At 38.5% G+C, this 11,771-nt stretch overlaps 1 protein-coding gene across 1 annotated transcript; it reads left to right on the top strand.

Annotated features, from left to right (window-relative positions):
• Nucleotides 1-1,135: 1,135 nt before the first annotated feature.
• On the top strand, nt 1,136-10,249 carry LOC144646409 (uncharacterized). Its single transcript, XM_078505989.1, has 13 exons — nt 1,136-1,184; nt 2,038-2,153; nt 2,784-3,209; nt 3,816-4,199; nt 4,375-4,588; nt 4,989-5,215; nt 5,498-5,682; nt 5,964-6,056; nt 6,228-6,419; nt 7,584-7,813; nt 8,267-8,307; nt 8,829-8,925; nt 9,727-10,249. Exons 2-13 carry the CDS (start codon nt 2,078-2,080, stop codon nt 10,004-10,006), a joined length of 2,445 nt encoding a protein of 814 aa, XP_078362115.1. The 5' UTR covers nt 1,136-1,184; nt 2,038-2,077; the 3' UTR covers nt 10,007-10,249.
• The last annotated feature ends 1,522 nt before the right edge of the window (nt 10,250-11,771 follow it).

Below are 11,771 nucleotides of genomic sequence, written 5' to 3'. Positions count from 1 at the left end.
AGGCACACTTCAATTACATCCTGCGTCTTCTGTCATAATTATAAGAACAGATGACGGTGCGACCTTGAAGTTTGTTTGATAGACGATAAGTGCCTTGTTCTAACACAATGGCTTCTGTTGTTCTGCAAACGTATAAATTGCTGAACCGCCAACAGTTTCTGATAGAAATTTGTTATTCCGTTTCATTTTGTCAGCTTTTCATGTCATACAGGGTCTTACTTCTTTGTAACAATAAGCAAACAAGAAATAAGCAGAATAATATTGCTTAAGAATCATGTTCATTTTTGCTTGATGTTGGCGTTACATCGTCTTGTCGGTAGAGTCCGATTTCTTCACTACACTTTATGCAAACGTTGACACTTTGTCTTCTAATATTTTTTTCGTTCAGGCTTGCCAGTCGGAAAACGTTTATAAAAGTAATCAATGGAAGATAGATAAATATGCTCATATCCGTTTGTGTCATTCTTGTAACACATAAGATGGAAAGTGAAAATAACGAGGAAATTGTTATTAATAAAAATATTAACTTGCGAACCCTGGTAAAAAGATGTCGATTTAAGGGGGAAAAGTAAAAAAAGTTAAATAATAAAGTTTTAATTGGGCCTTTTACAATTACTTCAAGGTTATTTTAGCAAAGCCAAAACGATTTTTGTTTCTCGTACATAGAATATTCTGGTTCTCGGTTCTGTTTAGTTAAAACGTCATTCCTCAGTTTTCATCACCGCAAGTGTTTTCTTTTTGTCATTTATATTCGCCCTAATTTTTATCCCAAGGAAATATAACCTCAGTTCGCACATAGGACTTCTCTATTTGCATTATTTTCCCTTTTATTCGCGTTAATTTAAGATACTTAAATAAGTTACGTTAATTGGTAAAAACGTCCATGTTCTATAAAAAGCTAAAAAGTAGTCATTAATCAATGCGCGGACGGTAATATATTTGGCCGTTCGTTTATGGTGCAAGGAAGACGTCAGAACACGCTCTTGTTGATGTCACGACCTAGAGTCAAATATTTCCCCCGTTTGTGGTTCACAATTGGTCAATTCATTGACATTCATTGTCTATTAGATCTTTCTTGAAAAATGGGGAGACCAATAAATTCGTCAAGTCTCTCATGCATGTACAAACTTGAAGGCAACGAGAAATATAGCAAGGAATTGCCAAATAGGAACTTACAAACTCAGGTAAAACGAAGTCAATTTACTTACCGTTTTTTGTCTTTACAAACATAATGCTTTAAGCTGATGAAGCTGATAGTCGTTACTGGAGGCTGATTCAAAAGGATAAACATGCTTATATAGTTACGATTATACTTTCTGTTTTGGTGCCTTATGTTTTGCATGCAAAACCTTTTCTCCTTTTACCATTTGAAATATTATTTTCGGTACTTATTTAATTTACGCGTTTGGTTTTGATAGATACGTCTTTTCACAAATATTGTCAACCGAATACATCAGCTTTCTCAAAGTGCTTACCTCGATCAACAAGTAACAAGCACGATTATATTAAAGTTTTATCCTCAATCCCAAACTTTTAAGGCAAATAAAGGATAAAAAGGTAAATCTGTGTCCGAGCCAGTGGCCCCGCCGGAGCTTTCCCGGTTTCCGTAGCTTGCGCTGGGGCTCCCCCTGGTGGGTGCGTCCTCGCGGGCCCCCGCAGTATTCGCCGGTCCCATTTTCACCTGGGTGGAGGGGCACTGTGAGAGTAAAGTGTCTTCCGGCCACGCGCCCCCGGCCGGGCCGAACCCGGGCCGTTCGCTCGATCCGGAGTCGGCGCGCTCCATTTGGCCACCTTTCCCACAGTATGGATGGTCTCCTTTTATCTCTATGTGATTTTATCTCTTGTGATGGCTGAGAACCTTGATAAAAACGGATTAAAAGTCGTAATTGACCTTTTATATTCTGGCAAACGCCAGGGAAGATTTGAAAATACGTGTTGTTTTATCTCGTTTTTGTCTGTTAGTTTTATTCTAAAAAAGATTTTTAATTTAATGGTGAACGAAGTTCTTATTCAGAACTGATTTCTTATCTATTCCAGTTTAAGCTTTTAGCAACGGCATCCAGGCACTGAAAGCAGAATGTTCACACTTTTCATCGTTATGTTATGGCTATGTACGTGGTTCCCTTTTTTACACCAAGCAAATGTAAATAAAGGTAAATTTATAAGGAATTAATTACCGCACGACTTTAAGCTTAAAATCGTAATTTGCCAATATGGTGAGCAAACTTTTATTTAATGAGTTACTACTATGCTCAAAGGGAGGGCCAACTATTGATCTTCAAGAAACTGGAAAATCAGGATCTCTTGTACACACTAAAATGTTTCCCGATATTGTTAGAAAAAGTCACGAAGTTTGGCCATTAATGAATGCTTCTTGACTACGATATGTTTCAAATCAGTGCAGGCACTTTGTTCCCCTTCTCCACCTAAATATAATTTAAGTGCGGGACGAAGAGCGCTCTGCCTTTGTTTTGTCTTAAAGTTCGCAAAAGTCGAGAGTTTATCAAAAGCGCACGCAGTTTTTGAAGGTGACGTAGTAGTCTCTCGACCAATCCAAAGAAAGAGTGGTAAATCGCATATAAATTTCAATGCTTGTACAGAAACTCTAGCATTAATGATAGCATTAAGCATTGCTATTTCTACCCTCTTTTGCTTGGTCGAGAGACTTTTTATAACTCCGTACTTTCGTTGGTATTCAGACCTTCTATAAGAGGCGTGAATTTTTCTACAATTTCTGTGAAATTGCCTTTGTTTCTGTTTTCTTTTTCGTCCTTTTATAACAGATTTTGTTGGGGTTTTAAATGGGGACGACAAACTTACTGTATTCGCGGATGGAGATCTTGTAGGGCAAAACGGCGACACCTGGCGAGTTGCAAGGTGGTTTTCCTTCCCCGGTGAAACGAAAGTCATTGCTGTGTACGTTACCAACACTCCAGGGGGATACACTGGCTTTCTTGGAGTTTTCAGTAACGTAGTAGTCACGGATAACAGCTGGAAATGCATAGAGACACAAAGTCTAGACAATGGATGGGAGAAAGTCAATTTCGTCGACGATTCATGGCCATACGCTTACATTAGATATAATAACACTGGTTCTAAAGTGATAGGAATTCCTTGGAATGTTCACTGGATTAGTCCAGCAAATCATTTGGCAAACGCATTCATATGTAGACGTCGCTTCAGTGAGAAAATGGAAACTAATAATAGCAGTAAGTATCTCTGATAGACTTCCACCTTCAGTGTAAGTTTTGACTACTCCACCTACACCTTCCCTCTTTCCCCTCAAAGGAGCTCGAGTCTTTACTCCCTTTATCCTTCGCTCATAACATCTCATAGTTCATTGAATGTTTTGTCTGATTCCTCGTCTCTTATTCAAGGCTAAAAAACATTTGCATTACTATAAGCGGCACTTAAAAGGCACTTCGTAGGAATTTTTTTTGCGTTTCTGCTATCTGCCTTGGCAAATAACATAAACAGGTACAAGAAGAAACACATAAGGGTTTCTGGTAAACGTTTATCTAATTGCTTTCTCCAATTTGGTGGTCTCATAAGAAGAACGTGCAAACAACAGTTAGTTTTAAATAATAAAGATGGTAGATTTTAAGCTCGGTGATAAATAGTGAAGAATATTATTCTACATGACACGAGCGTGGGACAAAGAAAAAATCCGTCGATTCCCGTCGGGGATTCAGATTTTTTTCTTTGTCCCACGCTCGTGTCATGTAGAATAATATTCTTCACAACAGTTAGTTTTCTATCGAAAATAAACTTCCAACACAGTAATTGACAGTTATTTTAAACGATTCTCTTTATAGCTTTGATATCCATCGTTGGCTTTCGACCAACCCACATTATCAGGCTTTATCTTGATGGATTTTTCATAGCAAGAGGAGTCGGAAGCTTGACGCTTTTAAACGGCCACCACAGACTTCAAGCGGTTCAAGTGGACGATAGTTCTACCAACGTTGAACTTCTTTTTATGGCTTCTTCTAGCAACGACGTCGCAAGCGACAAATGGTGGAGATGTTCAACTGATTACCACAAGGACTGGTTTCTTCCCAGTTTTAACGACTCTTCGTGGCCAACAGCCAATGTTGCTTACAATTATACTAAGGCACCTTTCATAGCACCAGATGCCGAGTGGGTCGGGTATATATTCGGCACCAACAAAACCTACTGTCGACGAAACACCACCTTGGGTACAGGTAGATGTGTCTTTCGCGTCAGTGCTCTTTATACTTTACAAACTTTACTTTATAAAATTGTTGCGATACGTAAAGTAACATAGAACGTTTCAGACGGATAACTTTCTTTCACTAAAAAAATAGTCATTTCAGTTTACATTTCTTAGCACCGGTCTTTCATATCCTCTAGATACAACGAGTATCTCAACAACTGCGGCTACAAACTCTTCACAAAATGCTACCAGTCCCTCAAGGTTTCCCAGTACTAGTGAACCTAGCAACATAAACACAAACAGCTTATCTACGTTGGTAATCGTGGTGATAGCTGTCAGTGGTGGTGTGACGGCTTTGATCATTGGACTCGCTGTTCCTTGTTACATTTGTAGGAAACGGAGAAATGGAAGGTTTTTGTGATTTATTATTTCAGTGCCGTTCTTGACGTATTTGTTCTTATTTGACATGCATGAATGTAAGCTTTAAACAATGTTGAGTGCTAGGTATTAGGCGACTTTCCGTTTGTTGTATGTTTAATATTTATAGAATATTCAGGTAATCTTGACTATAATAGTACTTATGTAATCTAGTATTGGCTCAGTTTTTGCTTACTGTCTCGTTTATGAAGTGTGTTATAGCTTTAAGGCAACGAGTTTCTATTTTTATAGCTTAAAGGCATTGTGTGCCTATTTTGTGAAGGATTAGGCTCAAAGTCCCATTCCATGATGTTGTGTCATTTGTATATGTAAATTTTGTAAGAATTAAGGCCAATCACAGCCAAGATTGATTTATTTGAAATTGCTGTTGCAGGGAAGAAAGCACCAATGAGTTGCAAAAGAAAAGTCAGAAGAGCGATAAATGGGAGATGAAGTGCGATGATGTCACTATTTGTGAAGAGCTTGGTCGTGGCGCCTTCGGATTAGTGTGCAAAGGAATCATGAAAGCGCCTTCACGCATGACACCAAGCCTATCTGTTCAAAAAACAGGAAAAAAGCGGGTGAAATGGATGGTAACTGTTGCGGTGAAGATGTTAGAAGGTAACTACTACTACTACCACTGCTGCTGCTGCTGCTGCTGCTGCTGCTGCTGCTGCTGCTGCTGCTGCTGCTGCTGCTGCTGCTACTACTGCTGCTACTACTCCTGCTACTACTACTTCTACTTCTACCACTACCACTACCACTACCACTACCACTACCACTACCAAATACTACTGCAGACTAATGACATTTCGATCAATTTCCATGTAGGGTTTGTTAAGTAGTCTTAGGATTATCTCCTACTACTATGTCATAGCATGCTTTTTTTTTCTCACATTTCAGCAAATGCTATCCAAGATCAGATGAATGATTTCCTAGGCGAAATCAACCTGATGAAAGCTGTTGGTTCACACAAGAACATCGTGAGTTTGATCGGCTGTTGTATCAAGTCTTCTCCCATTTTCCTTGTAGTGGAGTTTGCTTCGAAAGGAGACTTGCTCTCTTATCTTATAGAACGGAGAAAAAAGGTAAAAGTTGTAACATACACCACTACTACAATGCAAATTAGTGTGAATTCACGGTTATTGGGCCTTTAACGCAAGATAAATCATCCCTTGGGTATTTAGGGAACTGTTATCATCCCTATTCAAAGGGTTATTACATTTTGGTGCCCCCTGTTTCCAAAAGAAGTCGTTTCATATATGTATGTATCATGGTTTCCAGTAGAAACCTCGGAGATCTGACGACCATGGCTTGATATGATTAAGTGTATAATTCTAGCCCTTGTTTTTTTCTGGTCTGTTTCCAGATAAGAAACAACAGGAACACCGCATATGAAAAACTACGAAAAAGCCCGCCGCCGATCCCACCAAGATCAAACCAACAGAAAAGTCCAGACAGTGTAAGTAATAATCTGCTTGGTTTAATTTGAAAAAGATGACAGTCGCTTTCCCCGTCCCCGCTCCCATTGCGTTAATTAATTTATATACCCTCCCAGGCAAGACATTGCTTCATTAGTATCTACCAATTGCAAGCAGCTGAATAACTTTGTATGTTCTTATAATTCCTATAGCTGTATGAGCATGCTATTAAAGACATCGGTGAAGTCAACGTTGCTTTCTCTAAGACGGACAGCAGCATTGACGTACGAATTGACAGCTGTCGATCCTTAAAGGACGAAGAACAACAACAAGATCAAGAACAAGAAGAATATTTAACAAGCAAGGACATGATGTCCTTTTCTTGGCAAACAGCACAGGGAATGGTGAGTGAGAAAAGTTTTGTCCTTTACCCAGTGTAACTTAAAGGGACTGTGTCACGGATTTCAGCTAAACTTAGGCATACGAAATGACCATCAAATTCATTGAAATATAAAAAATATAACCTCTTTAAACAGTGAAGGAACATTTCAATAACACACCAAATACAAAAGTAGGTACGGATGGCCAAAGGCGATAAGTTGAAATAGATTGCGATGTGGGTTTTGAAATATTGTTGGGCTGAACAGTTTAGTTTTTAAAGTTAATCTTGTTTGTTTGTAACTTTAAATTTTTCAATTATAACGCTCAAAAGACACATTTGGTTGCAATGAAGCTATATGTGGTTTTGTCATTTAGATCCACAGAAGTAATTTCTTGGCAAACATTAAGTTTCATATCGAGTATTGGCAAGCTGAATAAACTAAACTTAATTGAGCCGTGAAACAGTCCCTTTATACAATTAAAATTTACTTATTAATCTATCGATCGGGTTAATCTTCAAGAGTCTGTACTCTACAATTGTGCTTTTCATCCCTGACCCTCCTTTTGGTGCCCATCCTGAGGTTTTACTCTTTCTACCCCCCCCCCCCCCCCGAGAGTTTTCGTTTGCATTCTTCTCCTGCTACCAGATCCTTTTAAACTGAAAACGGCGCAGGTTTTGTGGACCACGAAAATAGCAAAACGTTTCTTTAAGCTCTGGGTAGGGCAAATGCTAGAGTAATACCTTCACGGTTTGTTTCAATATACGCCTAAAAAAACGCTCCAAAAGAGGTAAAGAGTCTACAGTCCAACCTCAAAGGGACCGGGAATGGCGTCTGTATTAAGGAGGTGCCCATATTACAGAGTTAGAGGTTATATGACTTTTAATCTCTTTTTTGGACCAAGTGAACTGTCCGAAAAAGAGAGTGGCAGGTGTTTGAAAGGTGTGGTTCGATTGTTGTGGTTCTTCGTCAGTGGTTCAAATGCAGATAAAAAAAAAGACAGTTAGACGCCTGGGGATATACGTTCCGAGAACATTTATAATCTGTCAAGTTAGCGGGCAAAAAGCACCCAGGCGGTCCGACATTTTGCTTCATCACGTCACAGCGCTAGCACTGATTATTAAACAAAAATAGCTAGCACCAACGCTTCAAGGCTCAAATTAGTTTCGTTTTGACATGCTTTCATAGGAATACTTATCAGGAAAGGGTATCGTTCATCGGGACCTCGCTGCTCGCAATGTGTTAGTCTGTGACAACAAACTTGTCAAAGTCGCTGATTTTGGTTTGGCGCGAAAAACGTTAACACTGGGATCCGGAGACGAAGTTTATCGCACCACCGGTAAACATAATAAGCTTCCCGTCAAGTGGATGTCGCCTGAAGCCATAAAGTACGGTGTTTTCACCTCAAAAAGTGACGTGTAAGTGACTTAAATTCCCTGTTTAAATCGCCTGTAGTTAGTGTTATTCTTCTTGTGGGATTACTGTTTGTAAGTCTACACGTATGCCCCTGGCAGCTAAGTCGCATGTGCACATGGAATAGCAGTGTTTCTTCGCTTACCCACGATGGCCCACGCTTGGCACCGGCCATGTGTTTTTGCTTCGAACTCTAATTGATTCTTTTGGTTTTCTGCGTTGCTCGTGATTTGCCAGATGTGTTACTTTAGTTTGGTTTTTGTTTTGGTTTTACAACGTACAGTCATTAGTGATCATCAACCTCTTTAAAGCTGACCGGTTTAATTTTGTAGTATTATTTTCTTGTAATATAACAGCAAAGTCAAGAAAGTGATTTGTCATAAGATTTCAGTAACATCAGAGGTCAGAAATAATTGTAAAAAGGACGTGCTAATGTCAATATTTTTTTATTTAATAAGGTGGTCATATGGCATCCTCCTCTGGGAGATTGCAACTCTTGGTAAGTTTTATGTTCCTTCTTTACATTTTTGTCATATTACTTATATTTATTTCTGTCTGTGCTCTACAATAACATATATACTTAACCACAATAAGAAAAATTGAAAAAGTTGTACTACAGGTGGATACATAATGACATACTGTGGTATTTTAACTGAGAAAACACGTCATGGCTTAACTTCGGGAATTTACAAATAAAACTCAGAACTTCCTTACTATGTAAAGTTATGGTGCGTTTTTTAAAGTTTTCAAACAGGCAACCAAATTAGTCCAAACTGATTAGTCACCATCTTTACTCCAAAAACTCAAGAGGGTAAAGACATATGGAAACCTACGAATAGTGGTTCTTTTTTGTTACTAATTACAATGCCAGTATACTGAAGCTATAAACAATGAAAATATTCTGATGTCATTAGGAACTTTAGATCTCAACCTGAAAAAGTCAGCCGGGCTTATTTTTCAAGTTCTGCCTTTGTGGCAGTCAAAACTAAATGCTAACAAGAAAAGTGAACCTTTTTTCAGGAGGGATTCCTTACCCTGGTATCAGAAACAGAGAACTTACGAAACTGTTAAAAAGAGGATACAGAATGGAAAAACCAGATACCTGCTCAGAGGAGTTGTGAGTAGCATTTCTTTGGTCTTAGGTCAGGGTGGTTGTTACTAACTTAGGAAATTTTACGTCTAGATTTTTGCAGGCAAAAACTTTTAGTATTAAATGAGAAATAAGAAGCTTAATGCTTAGGAGGGAGGCATTGAGAATTTGCCTTTAAAAAAAAAGGGGGATGGAAACATTTTTACCGAACGTTTAACAAGACAGATCCGATTGACTTTCTCTCATCGAAAACGAGGACAAGCTTATAATGTCTAAGACGTTATGTTTCTTTTAGTAGACAGTCCAAGAGGGGACTGTCATGGTTAGACTCCCAACTGGCAGGGGACAGACCAGTTGGCTACCTTATTATAGGAAATTAACGATACATGTTATTAACGCGAATTTCAAAAATTCGCGTTAATTTTATTGATGTTAACTTTTTTTGCTATAAGGATTTGACCAGAACTTTTCTTAAATTCGCGTTAATTTTATTACGCGTACATTTTGTTCGCGTTGTTAAAATGCTTCATTATATTCCTATAATAAGGTATTTACAAGCGTAGCCGGGGAGTTGAACTCGGGACTACCGAGAACAACACCAACTAGTGGTCAGAACAGGACTTAAACCCATGACCACCGGTTTTCAATTCCGGCGCTATAACCACTCGGCCACGCTGCCTCCTGAGTCACAACGAACTAAATCTAAACGTAAACCGATGGGCTCACCGGCTGAACGTAGGACGATATGAATTCTAAGATGAAGTGGGAGGTGGGGTGTAAATTTGCGGCGTAGATTATTATAGACTTCCCTTTTCTTCTTCAACGCAGCTACCAACTGATGACGAGTTGCTGGGCAGACAATCCTGATGCGCGGCCAACCTTCACCTGGTTGTGCCAAGATCTGGAGGACTGGATGACAAGGGATAATCCTTATTTGGACATAAACCAAGTTAACGAATATCAACCTTACTATGAAGCGTCTGCAGTATCAGCATCCAGCGGATCGTCCTGCGAGGAACATGAATCAGAGACTACTGACTCAAATGCCACCGCTGGGAATTTGCTTCGTGCTAAAGAGGACTTTCAACTGGAAAATACATGTGTTTAAACAAGATTCGAAGCGAACATGTTTATATATTCTCAACGAGATCTAACGCAAACATGCTCGTGTCCTAATACATCTCAGAAACTAAAGTGTTAAACTCCGTTTCTTTTAGCTCGCTTAAGAAGACTATGAGAGAATTCAAAGCAATCTTTTCATACAAAGTGAGTAATACATTGTATGTAATTTGGCTCCAAGATTGTATGCATCGATCAGTTTAATGATTAAACAAACAAAGAGACTAGCAAAGCTTAGAACCGGGAGATTAATATCTACCCCTTTTTGGCTTAAAAGTAAGGTGCGGGACAGCAAGAATCGATTGGCGATGCTTGGCATCTCAAAAAGCCGAAGAAGGTGCATATCAGGAGAGAGTACAAGAGTCGACCAAAATTCACCGAAAACGCAAAAAAAAGTCAACATAAAAGTCGACAAAAAGTGGGCAAACACAAAAAAGTAGCCTTAAAAGAGAAAAAAAAGGAGACAAAAAGGAGGGACAAAATAGAAAAACGCGATAAACCTCATTCTAGGGAATAAACACAAATTTTAAAAATTCGCATTAAAGTTTGTCGGCGTGAATTTACGCGACATTTATTAAGTGAAGCGTTAGTTTCCTCGACATTAATTTCCATTACTATTACCCCAATCCTAGATTCTATCCAGACGTAGTTGTACATATATAGAAAAGATGTACATGGATGAATGTTAATGAAGTTACGTGGCTTAATCAACTGAGCCTGCTTGGCCGCTTTGCAGTGTTATACTGTCCCTTGCATGTCATGGCCATACAAATTGAATTTAATGCTTTTATGACTCTAATCTATCCCAAGTTCTTCTAACAGCAAGAAAAAAACATAAAATAACTATTTATATAGAAGTGATTATTTGCGTACACACACATTGTGTTAGGAAAACAGGACATAAAAAAATGATGGGAAATGAATTAAGTTGACACGACGAGAGTGAAACGCAATGCATTTCACCTCAAGGAAGCTTTATCAAAACAATATTGATAAATTAAACAATACTGATGTTCGCGTGCATGTGGGACTTGTGGCAGATTGATTAATTTAAATTTTTAAGGCTCGAGATTATGATAAAAGTATATAGTGGTGCTTTAAGATGTGCTTTTTATTATTTTTTTTTTTGCAGACCTATTTTCCTCCAAGCCATATTTCAGGTCCACCAATCACAACAAAGTAAAATTGATATTAATCAATTTTGGGTAGTCATGACCCTCGGGCAGTAAAACAACAGAATGTTATAGCTTATTTAGGAGTTTATTTGACGCTAATTGATTTTCGGCTTATCACGTACACGATGTAGTCATCATTGCGATTAATTACTTTGGTATAATTAAGGATTGAAAACTCAGTAAAATTTGAATTTCCTACTTTTCTACTACTGTAATTGATAGATTATATGTTATCCTCACTGTGAATTGATCTCAGATTTACTAATCAACTTAACGTTGTATTTAATTTAATACCTCTTTTGACATATTGGGCTGGAAATTCTCATTAAGTGTCCCTGCGGCCATACGGAAGAGCACGTATAATGATACTAACTGGATATACTAAAAGAACAAAATACAATTAGATGATATGACTCGAACTACGTTGCGAGTTGTAACGTTTTCCATATTAGCATGCGCAAAGTGTGTTCCTAACGCAGCTGGTTCAATCCTACAGAAAGCGCGAGGGCGGTATTGAAAGAAGGCAGCGTGGTACGTACACAGCTGCTTGGTTTATAAGAAATTTATAACGCTCCGTGA

This window comes from Oculina patagonica, chromosome 3 (assembly GCF_052425735.1).
Source record: "Oculina patagonica isolate OP01 chromosome 3, crgOcupat, whole genome shotgun sequence".
NCBI classification, from domain to species: domain Eukaryota; kingdom Metazoa; phylum Cnidaria; class Anthozoa; order Scleractinia; family Oculinidae; genus Oculina; species Oculina patagonica.
This window is presented reverse-complemented; position numbering and strand designations above follow the sequence as displayed.